This window comes from Leptonychotes weddellii, chromosome 1 (assembly GCF_054177405.1).
Source record: "Leptonychotes weddellii isolate Sample4059 chromosome 1, ASM5417740v2, whole genome shotgun sequence".
NCBI lineage: Eukaryota > Metazoa > Chordata > Mammalia > Carnivora > Phocidae > Leptonychotes > Leptonychotes weddellii.
This window is the reverse complement of record NC_138369.1, coordinates 117,815,764-117,839,195: the sequence shown is the minus strand read 5'-3', so window position 1 is coordinate 117,839,195 and position 23,432 is coordinate 117,815,764. Positions and strand designations below refer to the sequence as shown.

General features: G+C 42.3%; 1 protein-coding gene across 2 annotated transcripts in view; it reads left to right on the top strand.

Moving 5' to 3' along the window:
• The window catches only part of MCF2L2 (MCF.2 cell line derived transforming sequence-like 2), a 202,850-nt gene that overhangs the window by 152,260 nt on the left and 27,158 nt on the right, over window positions 1-23,432 (top strand). For both annotated transcript variants that reach the window (XM_081830363.1, XM_081830355.1), the window contains exons 19-25: window positions 3,443-3,535; window positions 4,249-4,341; window positions 8,512-8,583; window positions 10,671-10,796; window positions 21,051-21,266; window positions 22,198-22,290; window positions 22,463-22,541. In XM_081830363.1, the coding sequence (XP_081686489.1) occupies window positions 3,443-3,535; window positions 4,249-4,341; window positions 8,512-8,583; window positions 10,671-10,796; window positions 21,051-21,266; window positions 22,198-22,290; window positions 22,463-22,541 (772 nt within the window). The remainder of the gene's footprint in view (window positions 1-3,442; window positions 3,536-4,248; window positions 4,342-8,511; window positions 8,584-10,670; window positions 10,797-21,050; window positions 21,267-22,197; window positions 22,291-22,462; window positions 22,542-23,432) is intronic.

Below are 23,432 nucleotides of genomic sequence, written 5' to 3'. Positions count from 1 at the left end.
TGCCAGCTTAGAAAGCCTTTTCCACAGCCTGTATGGGCTTTTCCACCACAACCTCATCATAGGTTTTTTGTCAAGTGCCAAAATTCAAGGTACACTGAAAACTATGTTGTATTTGATCTAATTAATTTCCGTTTTGAATTACTTTATAGCATTATTCGTGTTTTGTACTACTTTTTTTTTAAAGATTTTATTTTTTTTATTTATTCATGAGAGACAGAGAGAGAGACAGAGGCAGAGGGAGAAGCAGGCTCCCCGCGGAGCAGGGAGCCCGATGTGGGACTCGATCCCAGGACCCTGGGATCATGACTTGAGCCGAAGGCAGACGCTTAACCGACTGAGCCACCCAGGCGTCCCTGTACTACTTTTTAATTTTGCACTCATCAAACCACCAACGTGAAGTCTACTTTCAGAGCTTAGAAATATTTTATAATTGCTTATGTCAGTATTGCAAAGACTAATTTAAATTGTTGGATGAGAAAAGGACCGAACTCCTGTGGGGAAAAAATGGATATGATAAAAAAAAAAAATTGTCCCAGTGTAAGGCAATGGTTAGGGAATTGCTGACAAAACATCTTGTCCTAGAAGAATTCCTCACCTAAAGTTTTGCAAAGCCTCCTATAGTCCCCCATGTTGGGAGAAACCCGAGAAATCATTGCTCCAGACCTGCATATAAACACTGCATATAATCCTATGTGATTTATGATGTTGGAGACAGTGTACAGGTAATAAATTGTTCTCTGTCGTAAAATTATTAGTCTGGGGCAGATGGAGTAATTAAAAACCATGATTAGGTAATCTTTGAGGCTCCTTGAGGGAACTGGCTGTTGCTGTGTATTTGTTGGCCAATGAGGTGGGCCCCTCACCCATTATCTACTACGACCGTTGACCTTTTCTCAATAATATTTGCAGAATTCCATTACTCATGGAAATGAGTTTTGAAATATTGCTCTGGCCAAATGTTTTTATCAGACTCTATAGTCTGCAGAATCCAGGAAGATTCTGCCCCAGAGACCAGGCTCTACGTAGAATAATATTTGTCAGTAGTCTACTTTGAGTTCCATTAGCTCTGAGATGTGACAAGGCAAAATGGGAAGAGCCCTGGGACTCAGGAAATGTAACTTCTTGCCAAGTTGAGCCACTTGCTATCTGCGTGACTTCATGTTAAGTTGCTTAAACCCCCGGAGTCTCACTTCCCTCCTCCATACAATATGTAAAGTCGTTGTGGAAGTCTAGTAAAATAGTGTATGCAGAAGGGTTTTACAAAGTAAAAAATGCCTTGTCGATAGCTACCATATATTGGGTGCTCCGTATGTATTGGGCATTTGTTGAGAAGTTTCTATACATCGTCTCATTTAATCTCACAGTAGTCCTAGTTGACTGTTGTGAACCCACTTAATAGATGAGAAAACTGAAGTATAGGGAGGTTAAGTAACTGAACTTGGGCCATTTGCTTTGGAACTGACAAAGCCAAGAACTGAACCTGGACCATCCACCACCAGAGCCCACCATCCTAATGCATAAACGATCATATCTGAATAGGAGCTTTTGGTAGCATTTATTTTTTTAGCCTCCTGATTTATTCTATAAGCAGGTGAAGATGGTTGGGCACTTTCATATGTTGCTGGTCAGTGTGTATCCTTTCTTTAAGGAATTTTGGATTGAAGAGCAAATGTAGGTCAACGGTCGTGTTTTGGTGCTTGAAGGCCTATGGTGTTCTGCATTGCTCAAAGTGTAGACGTAGTACCAAGGAATGAGGGTTTGAGGAGCACACGTTTCAGCTCAGCATCCCTCGAGAGAACCATGCACCTCTGGTGCTGGGAAAGTTTGGGGAAAGGTGGCTGACTGTTGAGGATGTTTCACTGGGTGGGAGGATCTCCTCCAACTTTTATATAATCTTCTGGTGGTTAGTGTTGAAAGCCCTGAAACCTTGAATTCTTTTAGGAGCTAAAGGCCAATGTTTTTGTGCTCTGACAGACCCAATGTGGGTGAGATGCCGCATCAATTTGTAGTATTTTATAAGCCTGGCCTGCGGTACGGCAGGAGTGTTGCCTGCGTGTGGGCAGCTCTGCTGTGGAAGCTGTTGCGTTTAACAAGTGTACTTAGCACGGTGCCTGGCACATCAAAGTCACACAGGAGATAGTTCTTGAATGAATAAATAATGAACATATTGTGAAGCTCTGAGTTATTCTAGTTCCGTAACCTGTCTGAAGAACATTTCTCAAGAGCCATCTCCCTTCCTTCCACAAGCAGAAATGGAAAGAAATAGACATAGTTGAAGCTGTGAGGAAAACAGTGACCTATGTCCACATGAAGGCCATCAAGAGTTGGCCTGAGAGGGGCGCCTGGGTGGCTCAATCGTTAAGCGTCTGCCTTCGGCTCAGGTCATGGTCCCAGGGCCCCAGGATCGAGCCCCGCATCGGGCTCCCTGCTCCGCGGGAAGCCTGCTTCTCCCTCTCCCACTCCCCCGCTTGTGTTCCCTCTCTTGCTATCTCTCTCTCTCTGTCAAAAAATAAATAAAAACTTAAAAAAAAAAAAAAGAGTTGGCCTGAGAAAGATAGGGACACGGAAATCCACCAGGATGCAGCCCCGTGGGCTTCCCCACCCCTCCCACCCCCAGACAGCACAGGCTCTGTGACCAGCATAGCTGGAGTGGTCCAGGTGCGTGTGACGGAGTGGATGAAGCTGGCAAGCTGACTCCATAGGCTGGGACCAACCTCTCCGGGGTACTGGTGGGTATGTGCCCACCTCTCATGGTCTTTGATGCAATGAGAAATAGGTCACACAGCACTTGGAATCCGTCTTGATCTCTAGCTCTGAGATAGTCATATAATGTTTCCTGTCTTGGAGTCTGGTGCTGTAGGTGGAAAGGGATGTCTGAGGCAGAGCCTGCTGCTTTGGGGGTTGCCCAAAGGACTTAGAGCTGGGTTGTTTTCTCCAAGCTGCCACATTTTCCTTTTGGGGTGTTTCTATCTTTTGGTTGTCTCTTGGTTTATTTTCTGCAGTTGGCACCACGATGATCAAAATAGGAAGATAGGGAGAGAGAGAGGAGGGGCCATCAGCTACCAGCACCTTTTCTGTCAGTTTTGTCCCTCACTGCAGAGCTACTCTGGGGAGACAGTGATGTCCTGGATAAAGAGCAGAGGAGGAATGATGAAGATTAAAACCTGCTCCTGTTCATGAATTTACCGATTTATCAGAATCCTGTAGTTGTTTCCACAGCACTCTGTTCGTATCTGTGTTTAGTACTTACGGTTGTTTAGAACCCTCTATTTACCTTCCCATCACACAGTCACCCCAACATGAGGTTATCGTGCATCCCCAGTTCTTGACACCATGAAAAGACTCAGGCTTATTGAATATTTGAATGAATAAACAGTATCATCCTGTCCACTTATGGAAAAATGCTACCTGATTAATTTGTTCCAATTCTTTTCCCACTCAGAAAGAAGATCTTCAAATATATTTTAAATACCATAAGAATCTGCCCCGAGCTAGGGCAATCTGGCAAGAATGTCAAGACTGCACCTTCTTTGGGGTAACGTTGAGATCACAAAGTCTCGCACAAATGGTTTTCCCTGGACAATGTTTATGTGTGCCAAGTCTTTAAAGAAATCAGAAGTATGAACGAGGCAGGGGAATCTGGCATTTGAATTTATGTTTATTAAAAGTCTCTCCTATTTTGAGATGACACGTTGGAAGTTTTGATGCGGCCCTGGGTCTCTATGGGACAGGCCTGTGAGGAGCAGCTCTAGCCTGGTGAGGAAACCAGAGTCCTCGTCTAGGATGGGGAATTTTTAAAAGGAATTAAATCCAAAAGGCCACATTCTGGGGCTCCTTGGAATGATATTAGTGAGTCATCATGCAACTTCTAGACTCAAAATGACCTGAATAGACACAACTCAAAGACAAGCTGCCTTTTTCAGGATTTGAGGTACCCCACTGTCTTCCAGTGGACTTGCTTTCTAAAAGAAGTAAATGGTCCTGCTCCCCTAGCTGCATCTAGAATTACTAGCCCAGCCATCCTCTTTCCCCTTTCTCTCATTTGACACATTATTCCTAAGGCACCCAACGACTCAGTAACATTATTAAGTTGGTCAACACAGCTGCACCTCTTCCCCGTGCCACCCCCCCCACCCCCCCCACCCCCGCCAAAAGCCTGTTTCATTTCTTGTATTCAAGTGCTGCCTCTTTGTTCTCTCCGTGTGTTGTTGCTTTTGTTTTACATTTGTTTCTATCTGGCTTTTAAAGGTATGCCAGCGCCAACTGGATCACAATCTCCCTCTTTTTAAGTATCTCCGAGGACCAAGCCAGAGACTTATAAAATACCAGATGCTGTTGAAGGTAAAGTCGATGAGACAGTGCTTTCCTGTGCTGGGAAAACACGCGTGTGCTATGATGCTCTTTTCCTTAGGCATGCAGAGCTGTGACTTCGTCTCTTCAAAGGAGAAGAAGATATGTCTCTCCTTTAGGCTTTTTCTGTCCTCCAAGTCCAAAGCAGCGTACCTCAGTGAGAAGAAGGACCAAAGAATCAGAGAGTTGAAAGGGACCTGGAAGCCTGGCTGGTCCAACATGTGGCCTAGGGCATGAATCTCTCAGGAGGCTGGTTTGGGGCAGGAGAGGTCCTGGGGAGCAACGGGAGAAAGGGGAACGCCACTACATTGCTGGCAACTGAGAGGGCGGGGAGGCAGCCAGAGCCTGTCCTCTCATATAAGGTATCTACAGGTAAGATATCATCTGCTCCATTTTACAGATGAGGCAAGGAGCTTCAGAAAAGAGGTGTGATGTTCCCCGAAGTCATGATTTTCTGTGCATTAAAACAATGGAAGGGAGAAGGCAAAACTGGAGTCTTTTCTCCTTTTACAACATCTACCTCCATCCCTCGATTAAGGATCTTTCTCAAGAGCAGCATCATAGAGGGAATTTTGCTCTGCCGAACCCCTCGGTGGTCCGTGCTCTGTCTGCCGACCGCACACCTGCAGGAGAGCACTCCCAGACACCCCAAACAGGAGACAAGGCTCTGTCAGGCTGCCTCCCCGCCTGTGAGCTGAGGGAAAGGTTTGGGCCCCTTCTCCAACTTGTGTTTTGAGTTAACCTTTATAAGCAGCTCTTGCCCAGTGGCTACTATCTCTCAAAACAACAACAACAAAAATGAAAAACAAAAAACACAAGCACCTGCTGTTTACTGGGGACCTTCCCATATGTATTTCTTATTTAATCCCCACAATCAGACGCACCAGAAAGACTCTGGAGTGTGAAGAAACTGAGGCTCGGGGAGCTTAAGCTCACTGCCTAACATTCTGCCCTCAGAAAAAGCTGCCCCTTTCCGCTTTGCCTCAGCAGTCCCAGCCTCCGCCGGACCGGCCGTGCCATGAGCACGTGCGGCATTCCTGGACGTTTTAGGCCTTGGTGTTCTCACGTGTCGGCTGGGGATACTAGAACCTCCTCCAGAGGATTGCTGTGAGGAGCCAGGGGGTAATGCCTGTAGAGAACTCGCTCAGGGCTGACCCCCAGGAAGCTTCCGTTGTTTTATCCATAGAGATGCCACAGCAGTGTGGGAACGGGGATGAGCCCCCACTGCTTCCCTCCACCAGGGGCATCTGTGAGTGTTTCCATACAGTGCTCACGTAGACCCTCACACTCCTCTGACCAACCCACCTTTACTGTCATCCGAGCTGGACGAGTCCTACCCAGTGAGCAAGGAGCAGGACGAGTGGGGGTCTTCACCACCTCGGTCTGGGTCCGTCGGGTACTGAAATGCCCGAGTTTTCCCACAGAAGCGATGTTGCCGCAAGAGCGAAGTTCTGTAGCATACACAGAGGGCTACAGGGCGCAGTGATTAGAAACCCAGCCCGAGGAGTTAGCCATCCGGGGTGTGGATCCAGCTCAGCCGCTTCCAGACTGCATGAACTCAGGCAAATTACTTAACCTCTCTCTGCCCCAGGTGCCTCAGCTGTGAAGTGAAGGTAGTACTAGTCCTTTCCTGGTATGCTTTTTGGGAGCATAAACGAGGTAACACATGTTAAAAGTAATTAGGGAATTTTGTTAGTTTCATGGCACTCAGGAAACGAGACAGAATCACTATAAAATATTCCTCGGGGATCTGTGTGAAACAATGAGAGGCTATTCAGGGCACACCAGTTTTTCCCATAGCTAAGCTTGCTGCATGCTGGAAAAACAAGTCCAAACCACTGGCACGCCTGTGAAGAAAGGAAGAACTTTGTAGTGTTCTCCACCCTGAGGGACAGAGCTCATTCTGCAGGGCCTACCATCAGCTTCTTTGGGAGCATGGGTGTCTGACTGATGGCCTCATGGCTTAGAAAGGATCGTGGAATCCTGGTGTGAGAAGACTTTTTCCGAGTACAAAAGAAAGGGAAGGGAATGATAGATTATGCCATTAAAAACAGACACATGAAAAATTGGGTGAAATATAATATTAGCAAGATACGGGACAGATCTTAATAATGAGCTCATAGAAGTTAATAATTTTGAAAAACAAAACAAAAAGAAATGATACCTATGAAATGCTTTGTATCTTTTCTGAGATATTATGAAAATTAACAGTTGTGACAGAGTTTTTTGAATACATAATGTACGTAATGTCTAATGAGTCATGGCAAGCTGATTAAACAATGTATTATTTATTAGCATATATTAGAAATAGATGCATTTAGGGACAACATGAATTCACTTTTATTGAGGTCATGATTTATGTCAAAGAGGCTAAGTGATGTATGGAAACTATCAAATTTATTTATTTTTTTAAGATTTTATTTATTTATTAGAGAGAGAGAGAGAGCCAAGCAGGGGGAGGGGCAGAGGGAGAAGCAGACTCCCCGCTGAGCAGGGAGCCTGATGCGGGGCTCGATCCCAGGACCCTGGGGTCATGACCTGAGCTGAAGGCAGACACTTAACATGACCTGAGCCGAAGGCACCCCAAAACTATCAAATTTAATGTAGAGAATTTTTCTTACCTGGATTTTAAGATGTGATTTGGAAAATGGTGCATTATTTGTTTATAATAAATTTTGCTTATTATAGGAAGGATGTTCTAGAATAGGTGGTTATGCTGATTTCCTGTGTAATGCGACTCATGTCATAGGAGTGATATTCATTTTTCTTCTTTTAAAAAAATGAAAGACTACTATTAGAAAAAAGAATTAATAGGGAGAGGTTGGTAAAAGGATATAAACTTTCAGTTTACAAGATGAATAAGGTGTGAGGATCTGATGTAAAACATGGTGACTGTCGATAACAGTGTATAATATAATTGAAATTTTCTAAGAGAGGGACTTAAATGTTCTTGACAAAAAAAAAGATAAATATGTGAAGTAATGATGTGTTAATTAACTAGATGGAAGAAATCCTTTTACAATATATACATATATCAAATCATCACCATATACATTTTGAATACCTAACAATTTTATATGCCAATTATACCTCAAAGTTGAAATAAAAAAGAAAATATTTAAAAAATAAATGGAGGACATAGGCAGTTTACAAAAGAATAAATGTTAATAGCAAACATTTTTGTTTTGAAAGTTCTACCTCACCAGTTATTTGAGAAATTCAAATTAAAACAACAGTGAGGTAGGATTTCTCTGTTGATTGAATTGGCAAAACTTTTTGATTAAATGTTAATACTCCATGTAGGGTGGGGGCTGGTGAAATAAACTTTCATATATGACTGGTGGGAACATAGTCCTTCTGTAAAGAACTTGGAAGTATGCATCAGAATTTTTAACATTGGGGCGCCTGTGTGGCTCAGTTGGTTAAGCATCCAACTCTCGATTTCAGCTCAGGTCATGATCTTAGGGTCTTGAGATCAAGCCCCACATTGGGCTCCATGCTCAGCACAGAGTCTACTTGTCCCTCTCCCTCTGCTTCCCGCCCCCCACAAATAAATAAAATCTTTAAAAAAAAAAAAAAAGAACTTTTAACATTGACAATTTCACTTCTAGGAACTTATCCTTAGGAAAAAAGCACAAAGATCATTATTATTATTGTAAAAAATTATTGAACCTAAATGTTTAAAAGTAGGGGGGATTAATGAATTATGATTTATCTACAGGATGCAACACTGCTACAATTAAAAAACTTGTTTTAAAACATAATGTCATGGGGCGCCTGGGTGGCTCAGTCATTAAGCGTCTGCCTTTGGCTCAGGTCATGATCCCAGGGTCCTGGGATCGAGTCCCCCATCGGGCTCCCTGCTCGGCAGGAAGCCCGCTTCTCCCTCTCCCACTCCCCCTGCTTGTGTTCCTGCTCTCGCTATCTCTCTGTCAAATAAATAAATAAAATCTTTAAAAAAAAATAAAACATAATGTCATGGAAAAATGTTCATGATACATTGTTGAGTGAGAAAAAACAGGCTACAAAACAGTGTGTCCAGTATAATTCTGTTTGTGGAAAGTACAACCTCTGTTAATTTAGCATTGGCTGGAGATAGCACAGTAGATTTTGTTGGCATTCTACTTTTTGATTTCCAATAAGACTTCTGGGTTAATGCAGGGTCTGCTGGATTTTGAGTCTCCTGAGGATTTGGGGATAGACTCCGGTGACCAAGAAGGAGGCTTGGCTAAGGTACTCTATATAAATATTGTTTTATATAACTAACTGTTAATGGTGTTTGTCTATGGGTGGCCAGATTTATAGCAATTTTGTTTTTCTTGTTTATGATCTTTATTATTTAAATTTTCTAAAATAGCATGTATCTTATAATTTGTAGTCACAGAAAAAACAAAAAAATTAAAGGCAATTTCAAAGTGAGGTTTTGTAACAGGATAACTAGTAATATATTTATTTTCCTCCACATAAAAATGTTTTAACAGGAATACAAAATTAAGTGAATGTGTAAAATGCTTACATAAAAGACTGGAAGTAAATATGATAAAATCTCTGCTGTGGTTTTCCTGCAGGGTAGGATTATGTATGATTTATATTTACTTGTTTGTGCTTCATAGTATATCTGATTTGCATACATTATGCCCTGTTCACCTCTAAGTGTGTTTGTGGGTGTGAATTCTAAGACAGCCAAGGTTCCCTCGGAAGAAATGGTGACCATACCGTACTGGGAAGAAATCTGTGACTTAGGAGTGGGGTTTCTTTTAAATTTTCTATGGAATATTCTAATTTTAACAAGAAAAACATGAGGAGCAGTCCTTCTCTGCTCAGTATATATGGTAGGGACTCCTTGAAATTAAGAGAAGCTCAAGACACAGGTAATATAGCCTGGAGCAAGGGGAGCTAGGCTGAGTTAGTTTAATAATGTTTGTAAGGATGTTTCTGAGCCCTGCATTACACAATGTAAAAGTAGCTACCTGCTATGTTTATGGGAGGAGGGTTAGTGGGGAGGAGAGAGAATTGGAACAGTTGAGTCTCTAAAAGGAAGTTGCGTTTTAAGCGTTGGGTAAAGAGGAAGACCCCTGGTGTAAGAATGTAATCCTTTATTGATATATTACAAAAAACTCAGGTGAGAGTCTGTTGTCTTCTCCCAGCGCCTGGAGCATGTTTATATGAGTGAGAGGGTAAGAATCCATGGCAGATTGTTGAGTGGAAGCAGCGTGTTCCCCTCCCATTCATCGGCCCTGTCACTCATATCTCTGATCCAAAGAAGCTAATCCTCAGTGCTTAGGCAGAGATCAGGAGAACACACAAACCTTTGCTTACATCACACGTAGAGGACAAAAAGAGATGGGACTATACAGGGAGGGGAGGGGTGGCAAAGAGCTGTCTGTTTTTTGTTATGGAAATCGATATGTTAAAAAGAAAAAAAAAGGAAGAAGCCAAAATTTTTTTGTTGGTATTTACCATAGAACAGATAAATATGTCACGTAGGTAGCAGGGGAATAAAATACTGGAACTGTAAGCAAAAGACTTGCACACTGAAACAATCATCCCTGTTATGTCCTAAGTGTCTCAGTAGTAATAATTGGAACATTGGTCTCTTGAATTAGCAGTTATAGTGTTTGCCCTCAATGCTGAGTCTTCCTGTCTGGGAGGTGCAGACCTTGTTGGCTTATCTCTTTGGTGTCTTTAATGGTGATAGAATGTGAGAAAGACTGGGGAAGGAGAAGAGGGAGGAAGGGCAGAGCTGGGGCGGGGTGTGGGGATTCGAGGTGGCAAATTCAACAGGCATTTACATGTAAATCATGAGTAAACCTCCACATGGAAGCTCATTCTCTGCTTCTATAGGAGATTACAAATATCCTCCCTGCGATGGTTTTAAGTATAATTTTACCCATAAGAATAGGACTTTCACATTACATTCAGGAATATGATACTCAGATATTACTTTTCAATAGGCTCCTGGGCTAGGGGTGTAAAAAGGAAGAGCAGCCTATTTAAAGGGTCTGGGTTTTCCATGCTTTAAAGAAGGTCAGTATGTTTCTTATGCAGCATGATGTCCATGACTTTATGAACTCCATTCTTCATGAGTGCCATGTACAGAAGGTGTGGTCGATGATTTTGCTAGTGTGTATATCATATATGTAAACCAGCAAGTATCTTTAGCCACCATTCTTTGGGAGCAGGGCAAGAGATCCATGTATCCACCTTCTCCGTCTCTGTGCTGGCTGGATCCATGGCTCCTTATTTCTGTCCTGTTTCCCTGGTTCACTTGGTTAGATGGTTTACCTTTTGATTTCCAACAAGGCATTTGGTTTCCGCAGAATGGGCCAAAGAGGACCAAGGATTCCGCATTCTCAGCTGAACTACAGCAAGCTTTGGCCATGATGGAGGATTTGATCAAGTCCTGTGAGTTGGCTGTGGACCTGGCAGCAGTCACTGGATGTCCGGTACGGGCTGTAGCAAGTGTGGGAACAGTTCAGCAAAGGGCAAGCACAATATTACAAAGGTAGGAGATGCTGTGGCAAAGGTAGAGAGGTGACCCGTGGTGAAGGAATCTGACTCTGAGGAAAGTAGCCTAAATTGTGCAGCAAATCTGTGCTGTGGGAATCCAGGCAGCCTCTCAGCATTTTCAGGAGTCTTGGGTTTGATTCCTTGGGGTCCTGAATGTTGAGACTGACCCACACTCTGGAACGACCAGGAACTCAGAGGCCAGAACATAGATGGGCAGAGGAAGGTGCTGAAGGAGTAATTTATTCTCTGACTCATGGCACTATTAAAAGATTAAAAGATTTTCCTTCTTGCCTCAGATTTTCTCTGTGCAAAGTCCTTTGAAAATGGGTCCTAAGTGAAAGTCTAACTCCATTTTTATGTCACAGATCTCAGAAGAGGACCAACAAGAATATATCGTATATGCTGTAATCCAAATGGTTGAAGAAAAATACCAGAAGAGGCAGTGCTAGGGAGTTGAGCCCTCTCAACACGGGCATGAGGGTAAACTCTGAGCGGGTCAGTCCCAGGAATTCTAGGCAGGCCACCCTCTGGAACCAGATGAGCTCCTTGGGACTGGAACATCATTACTATTCAGCTGGGTTTCACTGGGGGGTGCTCTAGATCTTGACTCAGGTGGATTAGTTTTTCATCTTTGTCATAACAAATTACCACAACCTTAGTGGCTTAGAGCAGCACAAATGTATTATATTATAGTTCCACTGGTCAGAAATATAACACAGTCTCACTAGGCTAAAATCAAGGTGTCTGCTTTCCTTTTTTTTAAAGATTTTATTTATTCATTTGACAGAGAGCGAGAGCAGGAACACAAGCAGGGGGAGTGGGAGAGGGAGAAGCAGGCCGAGCAGGGAGCCCGATGCGGGATTTGATCCCAGGACCCTGGGATCATGACCTGAGCTGAATGAAGGCAGACGCTTAACGACTGAGCCACCCAGGCACCCTGTCTGCTTTCCTTTTGGGAGGCTCTGGGAGAGAATCTGTTTCCTTGCCTTGTCCAGCTTACCAAGGCACCACACATCCCCTGGATCATGGTTTCTCCTTCCATTGTCAAAGTTCTTCTTGACTCACATCATCCTGACCTTCTCTTCTGCTTCTCTTCCACTTTTGAGGACTCTGTGATTACATTGGACCCACCCATTCATCCACGGTGTCGGCCTATCTCGAAGTCAGCTGATGAACAATCCTAATTCCATCTGCAACCTTAATTCCCATTTGTCATGTAACCTGACATAGTCTCAGATTCCAGGGGTTAGGATGCGGACCTCTTTGGAAGGCTATTCTGTCTACCACACAGGGATGAAGCATTTTGAGGATTACACTTCAGACAGACACTTTTCCTTCTCTCTTTTTCCTTTGCCTTTTTACCTGGCTTTAACATACTGTTCATTGAGGTCTGGGCAAAAGAAATGACTCTTTTCTTTCCTGGCCCTAAGTCAAGCCATGCAAATTAATTAGGGGCAAAAAAAACCCCATGATCTTTTTATTTCCCTCCCTCCTGGTATTTCCCTGGCCAGCATCTCAGAAGCAGCCCCACTGGGCCCACAGTGATCCAGGTAGTGATGCTGTTACAGTCCCCTGGGACTCAAGAGTGCTCTCTGCGTACTACTGATGAATGATTCAGGAGGGTATTCATGAACCACAAGGTATGCGTGAGAGGGGATCATTTTCTTGGTAATAATTTTTTCCTTCTTCATTTAAGGAAACTCAAGGGAGCCATTTATTTAATCATTTTGGGACATCTTTCTGCTCTTTTTATGTCTGAACACGCGTCAGCGACCCCTATTAGATATACACTTCCCTGAATCAAATGAATGTCCCGGAAACCATTCACAGAGCAGGAAACTCCCAGTTATTATTCTGAGTGTAAGTATCAGAGGGGGAGGAAGTTATGAGAAAATAATTAGTAAAATGTGAGTAAATAGCAATCTACTCTAATTTCATTCCAAGCCAGCTTGCATGCAAATAAGATGAACCAGTTTATAGAATTGTAGAGATTCTTTACATCAAATGCAAAGAATTTTTTCTCCCATATGTCCTCAGAATTGCACCTTTGACATAAACTCTGTTGTTGTTTTTTCACTAAGATTTTAACTTGCTTTACATCTAGTACATTAGCTACTTTACCCTGACAGTTTTGTATAATCCTATTGAATTAAGGAAGAGCAGGCAGTGAAATTTTCCCTTTCTGATTCACGAGTAGATCCACAGAAAGAAGAGTTAACTCACCCAGGACCACACTGTGCATCAGCTTGGACCACTTCTTGGATCTCTTCACTCCCTATCCAGAGTGCCATTCATTCTCTCAATGCATTCTTCGTCTGATTTTGTTTAGAGTCTACTAACAGCTCAGCTACTCCTAACTCACATGTAATGATTCTAAGATTCTTTGACTCAGCTTTGTAGAACCTTACCACAAGGTGCTGAAAATCACATGCTGAGTGGGTGGATGAACCCAGAACTTAACTGTTAGTTTCTCTACTTGACATCCAATATTGACCTGGTTTTGAAAAGGAAAGACATTGAACCTGAGTGGGTGAATGCATAATTAAAACAACTAGAAAAGAAATTCCCTCCTGATATTTACATTTTAGTCCTATTGTGTACACTCAGTTCTCGATTTAATTCAATCACAGGAATTTTAAAGTTTTTTTTGTTTTAAGAAAGTTTGTTTTGTGGAACACTGAGATGTCATTTACTTCCTTCCATTGGCAAAAAAAAAAAAAAAAAGTTTCCCCTCTATTCAATCTAACACATAAAATAGAGATATGTAGGGGCGCCTGGGTGGCTCAGTCAGTTAAGCGTCTGCCTTCGGCTCAGGTCATGATCCCAGGGTCCTGGGATCGAGCCCCGCATCAGGCTCCCTGCTCAGCGGGAAGCCTGCTTCTCCCTCTCCCACTCCCCCAGCTTGTGTTCCCCCAGCTGTGTCTCTCTGTCAAATGAATAAAAAAATCTTTAAAAAAAAAATAGAAATATATGTAGGATCCTTTTAAATCCTGGCTGGTCAGGAACAAGTTCCGAAGTTGAATAGTAAAGGTTGAATGAAACATTTTTACTTTCTGGAACAAATTTATGTCATTCAATAAAGGAAGTATTTTTATTGCAAGTTTTGTGGGCTAAGGCCAGGTATTTTATTTCTGATTCGGTCTCCACTTCCCTGGGCAGAATGTTGGCTGCAGAGATAAAGCCGAGTAAATAATCTTAACGATTCCGTGGGATTGCCCACACATCTTCCCATGCTCAAGACACCTATGTCAAGAGTGGTTGTGAGGAGTAAATGAGGATTAAGTCATAATAAAAGCACCTTGCATCGTGCCTGGCACCTGGGAGATGCTGAATAAAGGGCCCTCAGAGCTGACTCATTTGGATACTTGATCAGTTTGGAAAGGAAGGAACCCTTTTGCTTCTAGTGATTGTAATTATGGGTTCCTCTGTCATACAGTTTCTGCTTTTCGTTTCTGGACTGGCTTTATGCTGATTCCTTTATCCAGATGTTCCCTCCTTCTTTGTGCAAGAAGTATATAGCTCGGCCACATTGCTGTCACTGCCAGGAATGAAAAGCTGGGCACCCAAAAGTGGTCTCTTTCTGGAAGCCAGCTTCACCAGACACTCTCTCAGCCAGATCCTTCATTTGGCTGATGTAGTCACATTTGAAATTCTTAAACCAGAGCTCTTACCTACAAAATTCTACACACAAAAAGTGGTAACATTTACTAGTTTATTTTGCCATTATTTCCCATATGGAAGAGGCCATCTGACTTTTCACTTGCTTTTTTGTTTGGGGTAGCCAATACCAAATGCTGTTGTATCTCTGAGTTCATATCCATTAGATTCAACACACACAAGTGATGGCCATCACTAGTGGAAAAACTGATTGCAGATATATTCATTTCCTAGAGTTGCCATAACAAAGCTCCACAGTTCTGGAGGCGAGAAGTCCAAAATCAAGGTGTTATCAGGCCTTTGCATCCTCTGAAGGCTCCAGGAAAGTATCCTTCCTTGCTTCTCTCCTGGCTTCTAGTCATTGCCCACAGTGCTTGGCGTTCCTTGGCTTACAGCTACATGACTCCAACTTCTGCCTGTCTTCATGACTGGCTTCTCTATGTATGTGTCTGTGTCTCTGTTTTCTCTTCTCATGAGGACACCAGTCATGGATTCGGACCCACCCTAATCCAGTAGGACTTCATTTTAGCTCATTACATCTGCAAAGACCTTATTTCCAGATAAGATCACATTCTGAGGTCCCAGGTGGACGTGAGTTTTTTGTGAGACACTGTTCAACCTAGTACTGGGGCATTACTGAATTAATGTCTTCACGGTGCTGAGCATTTAGACTCATGTCCTCCCAGGCACTCATGCCAGTAAATGAATAAATACTACGTGTCTAGGGGACATATATCTGCAAGAGTCATGCACATGGTCTCTGGCCTTGGGACCAAGTGCAGTCTGATTGGAAAGAAAGGATACATATGGTTGAAAAGATGACCAAATGTATCTTTGGTCTTGCTCAGAGGAACTCCCCCTGCCCTTTCCCTTGGGAGGTGGGGTTGCCTCCATGCAGGCATGCATCCTGGCTGGTGGTAATATGCATGCACCTGCCCTGCATCAGCACTGCATGGGGCACACACCCTCAGCCATTGCAAGGTGGGCCTTGAGTATTGAGATGTCCAATCCCGTCACATGCAACCCTTCTGTTGCAGCTGGACTCAAAAGACCCAGCAATTCCCTCCAGTGACCTTCAGAAATGATGGGCTTACTGGAATAGGTGACCACAGAGCCTTGGGAAGAGCCAGCACAATGACAGAGCCAGGCTCATGGAGGTGGGAATGGGACAATTCCAGGACCCATAGGAGTTCTGGGGCCTTGGCTTGGGAGAGAGTGGGGGTTCTTACCTGTGTGTTCTGCCTGTATGTGCCAGGTACATCCACACACCTGCTGTCTTCTCTTACCACCTGCTGTCTGGTTCTTTCCCTCCATCGGCGTCTTTCCCTCTTCCTCATAGTTTCTGCTTTTCTGGTGACTCACTTTCTTTATTGCTCGGCTACCTTATTGTTTATTCCACGTCCTGCCCTCTTATAAAGCATCTCACAGCTACAACTCCTGCTGCCTACAGCCTCAGTTCAGACAGGGATCAGATTGGCCTCTGTGGTGAGGGACTGGCCCCTCTCTGGATTCGTATCCATTGGTCAATTGCCTACTGAGGTGCAAACAGCTATGGCTGCTGGAGGGATGAGGAGGAGAGAGCCGAGGGGATAAAGGCAACATCACTTCCTAAGGTTGCCTCTTCAGCAGGGCTATAGACAGGGCAGTTTCCTCTGCAGCCCATGGCCTCGGCAGACACCTTAACTAACCTCACCCAGCCCTCTACGGGTCATTAGAGAGTGCACACTGGGATTTGTTCCCCACTCCCCCATCATTCTGGCTTCTTTTATTTATTTATTTTTATTTTTTTCTTTAAAAATTTTTTAAAGTTTTTATTTATTTTTATTTTTAGACAACCTTTATTAATAAAGTGTAATGATATGCCTATGTTTTATGTCTCCACTAATTTTATTTTTAATTCTATTTATTTATTTAGGCAGTCCCCTATTTTTCAATTTAAATTCAATTAATTATCATATAATGTATTTTTAGTTTCAGAGGTAGAGTTCAGTGATTCATCAGTCTTATATAACACCCAGTGCTCATTACATCACATGCCCTCCTAAATGTCCATCACCCAGTTACTACATCCCCCCACACTCCTCCCCTCCAGCAATCCTCAGTTTGTTTCCTATGGTTAAGAGTCTTTTGTGGTTTGTTTCCCTCTCTGCTTTCATCTTGTTTTCTTTTTCCCTCCCTTCCCCTATGATCCTCTGTTTTGTTTCTTAACTTCCACATATGAGTGAGATCATATGATAATTGTCTTTTTCTGACTGACTTATTTCACTTAGAATAATACCCTCCAGTTCCACCCACGTCATTGCAAATAGCAAGATTTCTTTTTTTTTTTTGATGGATGAGTAATATTCCATTGTATGTATATATATATATATATATATATACACCACATCTTCTTTATCCATTCATCTGTCGATGGACATCTGGGCTTTTTCCGTAGTTTGGCTATTGTGGACGTTGCTACTATAAACATTGGGGTGCAGGTGCCCTTCGGGTCACTACATTTATATCTTTGGGGTAAATACCCACCCCACAGCTGGCTGGTCTCAACCCTCCTCCTTCCCCATGGATGTTTAAGAAACAGGAATCAAAAGATAGAGGAGGAAGAGACTCACCTCCAAGGGTAGGTGGGAAGGAGTGAATGGACCAAGGATAAAGCCAGAAATGAGCTGAAGAATTCCAGAAATGACAAGTCAAAGGAACTTCTAGGCTGTGATTGGAACAGTAAGACCAGGAAGAGCATTGACTCTTTTTTTAAAAAAAATTTTTATTAACATATAATGTATTACTTGTTTCAGGGGTACAGGTCTGTGATTCATCAGTCTTACACAATTCACAGCACTCACCATAGTACTCACCCTCCCCAGTGTCCATCACCCAGCCACCCCATCCCTCCCCGCCCCCTCCATTCCAGCAACCCTCAGTTTGTTTCCTGAGATTAAGAGTCTCTTATGGTTTGTCTCCCTCTCTGGTTTCATCTTATTTCATTTTTCCCTCCCTTCCCCTATGATCCTCTGTCTTGTTTCTCAAATTCCTCATATCAGTGAGATCATATGATACCTGTCTTTCTCTGATTGACTTATTTTGCATAATACCCTCTAGTTCATCCACGTCGTTGCAAATGGCAAGATTTCAGGTTTTTTTTATAGCTGCATAATATTCCATTATATATATATATCACATCTTCTTTATCCATTCATCTGTTGATGAACTTCTTGGCTCTTTCAATAGTTTGGCTATTGTGGACATTCCTGCTATAAACATTGGAGTGCATATGCCCCTTTGGGTCCCTACATTTGTATCTTTGGGGTAAATACCCAGTTGTGCAATTGCTGGGTCATAGGGTAGCTCTATTTTCAACTTTTTGAGGAACCTCCATACTGTTTTCCAGAGTGGCTGCACCAGCTTGCATTCCCACCAACAGTGTAGGAGGGTTCCCCTTTGTCCGCATCCTCGCCAACATCTGTCTTTTCCTGACTTGTTAATTTTAGCCATTCTGACTGGTGTGAGGTGGTATCTCATTGAGGTTTTGATTTGTAGTTCCCTGATGAGAAGTGATGTTGAACATTTTTTCATGTGTCTGTAGGCCATTTGTATGTCTTCTTTGGAGAAATGTCTGTTCGTGTCTTCTGCCTGTTTCTTGACTGGGTTCTTTGTTCTTTGGGTGTGGAGCTTGATAAGTTCTTTATAGATTTTGGATACTAGCCCTTTATCTGATGTGTCATTTGCAAATATCTCCTCCCATTCTGTAGGTTGTCTTTTGGTTTTGTCGACTGTTTCCTTTGCTGTGCAAAAGTTTTTTAACTTGATGGAGTCCCAATAGTTTATTTTTGCCTTTTTTCCCTTGCCTTTGGAGATGTATCTTGCAAGAAGTCACAGAGGTTGCTGCCTGTGTTCTCCTCAAGGATTTTGATGGATTACTGTCTCACATTTAGGTCTTTCATCCATTTTGAGTCTATTTTTTGTATGGTGTAAGGAAATGGTCCAGTTTCATTCTTCTGCAAGTGGCTGTCCAATTTTCCCAGCACCATTTGTTGAAGAGTCTGTCTTTTTCCCATTGGATATTCTTTCCTGCCTTGTCGAAGATTAGTTGACCACAGAGGTGAAGGTCCATTTCTGGGTTCTCTATTCTCGCTTCTTTTAGAATTGCTTTTAACAGCTGTGCTTTGAAGTAATGCCTCCACATTCACCAAATGTGTTGTCAGGAACAGCTTTACCTAAAATCCATTTGTTTAGCTATTCTGGGATGTGGCTGAGGACAGGCTCAGTATTTGACTCAGTGGCTCTTTATGAGGACCAGGACCCATGGGAGAAATTTATCTCATGTCCTATTAATAGGAATTGCTGTACATTTTCTGAACAACTGGTTTAGGTGTGTCTTTGAACATAATGTATCATACGACTCCCTGTATTTCCCTCTGTAGGGCCCACTAGAAGGTCCTAGCCTAGTCTACAGTAGGTTTACATAGCTTTATTATAGGGGTTTTATGTGCAACCTCTTCATCTTATTTTTTTAAATCTTTTTTCATCCTAAGTACATTGGTTATTTTCTGTCTGCCTATAATGTATATATTTTTATAAGAGAGATCAAATTTTTGAAATGAGGTGGAGTATAAGTACATTTTAAAATAAAAACTATGGGGCGCCTGGGTGGCTCAGTTGGTTAAGCGACTGCCTTCGGCTAAGGTCATGATCCTGGAGTCCCGGGATCGAGTCCCGCATCGGGCTCCCTGCTCAGTGGGGAGTCTGCTTCTCTCTCTGACCCTCCTCCCTCTCATGCTCTCTGTCTCTCATTCTCTCTCTCTCAAATAAATAAATAAATAAATAAATCTTTAAAAAAAATAAAATAAAAACTATGCAGTCGGTGAAGCTTCAGACTCGGTTTGGCTCAGGTCATGATCTAAGGGTCATGGGATCAAGCCCTGCATCGTGCTCTGTGCTCAGAGCAGAGTCTGCTTGAAATTCTCTCTCCCTCTGTCCCTCCCACTCATTCTCTCTCTCTCTCAAATAAATAAATCTTTTAAAAAATAAAATAGAAACTACTGGTTGTAGTTTATGTGGCAAACATTAAGCACCAACTTTTGCCAGTCACCTTGACGAAAACAAATTTCCTGCATTATTTATGTCTATATAGTAGAAACGGAATGGGTTTAAAAGGGAATGCAATCACTGAGAGCTGGAGTAGCTCCTGGAAGGATGTGGATAACGTGAAGAATTTCTCAAGGGTCCTCATGAACCCATCACCCATCTGTCTCAGAGCACGGTCAAGCTGAGCCTGTGTAACTAAAGCAGGAGTATCGTGCTTTTAGGAGAGCAGTCGTTATGCTGGGGGCTCTTTATTCCTCACTGAGAGGTTCATTCACCACAGTTTACACATATAAATTTTACAAAGCATAAAGAGAAAAATAGCACAGAAACTATGCCACAAGCACCATAGAAATGAGTACAGTTTATGCTCTTGAAATTTTTATTTTAGAATTTCAGAAGTGCAATAAATTATTTTTAAAACAATATTCACAGTTTGTTCAATATAAGCAATAAATTATTAAAATGCCCAATTATAAATAATGTACATATTTCTAGTATTAACTCAGAAATTGTAGAGATTTATTTCAGCTAGACATAACTCAGGGAAATTTCTCTGTCCTGGTCCTGTTCAAATAATTTTCTCCTTTTGGCCTTTTCCTTTTGGGAAATAAATTCTTGATTATCTGCTTCAAGTGATCTAATTTTCAAAAAATACCAGATAAAATACAACATTCTTAGCTCATCTCACCCCACTACCCTTTGGAGAGAGCTCAGAGAAGGCGGGGTCACCCATTTGGACTTTTAACCAGACATATGCGAAAGATGGGTTTGCTGGTGGATGGATAGGCATAAAATGTGCCCTGAAGCCAAGTAGACTTTCTGAAAAATTTTGTCATTTGGGATTATCTTTGCCCTGTCCACTTACTCTGAGAAATGCGAAGTTGAATGTCATTGTTATTTTCATTACAATGTTATGAAGATTAGGTTATATGAAGCTTTTTTGCTTGCAAAACAAATCCCATGTTCTCAGGTGCTCATACCCGAACCGAAGCAGATGTTGGGATGCAGAAAGAGCTCATGGATGATTATGGAATTAGGTCCATAATGCAGCAAAAATTCTGTCTCTCCTGTACATACTTAAATGTTAATTTCTTGCCCTTCTAAAGTAGACTGTCATGTATCAAAAACCAAGAAGAGGAAATAGAATTCTGCTAGCTAAAATTAATTACAAAGACAAAAATATCAGAGTACCAATATCTTTAGTTCAAGTATTTCTAACATGCTTTGTGTTTATTACCTTGCGCAGACCTACATAACTGAATGGTGTCATGCTCAGTGAAGTTCACAAAATTATAGTTTTGATTTAGTGATAGATGAGCCTGTTTGGCACTTTTTAAATCGTCAACTTCAGATAAGCATACTTTATAATTTGAAAACAGACCCTTAAGAGTTCTTTCCCTGTCAAGTAATGTAACAGCTTCTTTTTATGTATGTCTATCTTCCCAAAGGACGATATCAGGAAACTGGGCAAGCTGTTGATGCATGGCTCTTTCAACGTCTGGACAGTTCACAAGGATCGTTATAAAATGAAGGATTTTATCCGATTTAAGCCCAGCCAAAGGCAAATCTATCTATTTGAAAGGGGAATCGTGTTCTGTAAGATTCGAATGGAGCCCAGTGACCAGGGCCTCTCTCCTCATTACAGCTTTAAGAAATCTATGAAGGTAAAGGGTCCTGTTGCACTTGAGAAGCAGCATGGCCCTAGGGAGAGAAAAATCGTTATCCTTATTTTACAGATAAGGAAACTGAAGCCTAGAGAGGAGAGGTTAACTTGCCAAATGCCACACAACAGAACTAGACTCTGCACCCAGGCCTTTCTAACTCCATAGTCAGCTGGTAATCAGTCACCGGACCAGGCCAGGGCCGGCATAGAGGTGCCTTTGTGCTAGGTAGAGAACAGGGACCATATGGCAGCTGTCCTGACAAACGATTTAGGAAAGTACCCTGCAGGCAGAGGGGTGAAAGATTTGGTGATTAGCACATGGGCTGGATTTCATCTCCTACTTGTCCTTCTCAGCCACACATCTTTGTATACTAGGGTTGGCAAAGACTCTGGAGGTCTAGGAACCCATGTCCACACCAAACATCATCTCTAGCCTGTGTAGGAATTATTTCATAGGTGGTGATGAGACCACCCCCACACCACCACACACATACCGCACACATGTGTGCATACATGCACACACATACACACACATCTGTGCTCTTGTGATTAAAGTTGTTAATTATTTATGGTAGCTTTTGTTATTTATGTTTCTTAATGGATACTAATTCAGTTACTATTATGTACAGATTTGTGAGATAGTTAGGTGTTAAAGGAGAGATGATCTCTTTGCTTAAAGGTTGAGGGCTCCAGCCCTACATACGGAAAGATGCAGTCTGTGTTGTCCTCTGAAAGAGAGGACAGATGACACTGTGCCACACTGTGCTTGTGCTCTATGCTCCCTGGGACCATTAACAGAGGACAACAAAACACACGGAAGGAAGATGGAAGAAGAGAGCTATCGAGGGTAGAAAGAACCAGAGTGGCTGACAGGGACAATTTTAAAATCAGAAAATGGTAGTACAGCAATTTTTCTTCTTTCTTTACAATAGTTGATGACACTTTCAATTCGCCAGCTTGGAAGGGGGAGCAGCCGAAAGTTTGAAATTGCCAACCGAAATGGACTTGAGAAATACATCCTGCAGGTAAAGCTCACGTCTTCCCCATGGGTGTCTGCTACTCTTTCCTGTGTTCCCATGACTTGGCAAGTGTTTTCTATCTCATTATTCTAGAGGTCACCCAGAGAATAAAAACCCCGCCCAGTTAATGCTCCAGGTGATCTGATACTCATAGTATCTTCTTATCTGCAACTTGCAGGCAGCTTCAAAAGAAATCAGAGATTGTTGGTTTTCAGAAATAAGTCAATTACTGCTGGAACAACAAAACAATAACAAAGGTAAGGTTACTTGCTAGCTTTAGTCTGGAGAGTCATGCTGATTCCAAATTTGTGGTGGGTATGCACATTGGGGATATTGTAAAGGAAATGGTTTGCCAGGAAAATAACCGTGGGCCCCATTTTCATGGTACCTGGAAGCACCTGTGCTTGCTTTAAGTCGTGTGGGGTTTTTTTTTGTGGTTGTGTGTGGATGTGTCCCTTTCAACTGTTTTCCCCCACATACCTAAATGCCAAGATCAACTTTCTCAACCCCAAATCCCAAAGCCACCCAAGATTATGTTAATGGGGACTTAAGTGGCCAATACTACTTTCAGAAGCTGTACTGCTTTTTTTAAAGCTGAGATATAATTAACATGCCATAAAATGCACTCTCTTAAAGTGTGCAATTCCATGGGTGTTAGTCTAGTCACAAGGTTGTGCAACCATCACCAGAACATTTTCATCACCCTCCCCAACAAAAAAATCCAGTACCCATTAGCAGTCATTCCCCGTCCTCTCCCTCCTCCCCTCTGCCCCTGGCAACCACTAATCTACTTTCTATCTGTATGGATTTTCTTATTCTGGACATTTTACATAAATGGAATCATATAGAATATGGCACTTTCTGTCTAGTTTCTTTCACTCAGCATAATTTTTTCAGTGTTCATCCATGTTGTGGTTTGTCTCAGTCCTTCATTCCTTTCCATGGCCAAAATATAGTACATTGTATGGATATAGCATATTTGTTTATCCATTCATAAGTTGTTGGATATTTGGGTGGTTTCCATTTTGGGGGTATTGTGAATAATGCTGCTATGGGAACTTGTGTACAAGTTTTTGTGTGAACCTCTGAAAAAATATGTATGTATATAAATAATTGCTGGGCCAAATGGTAAACCTATGTTAATTTTC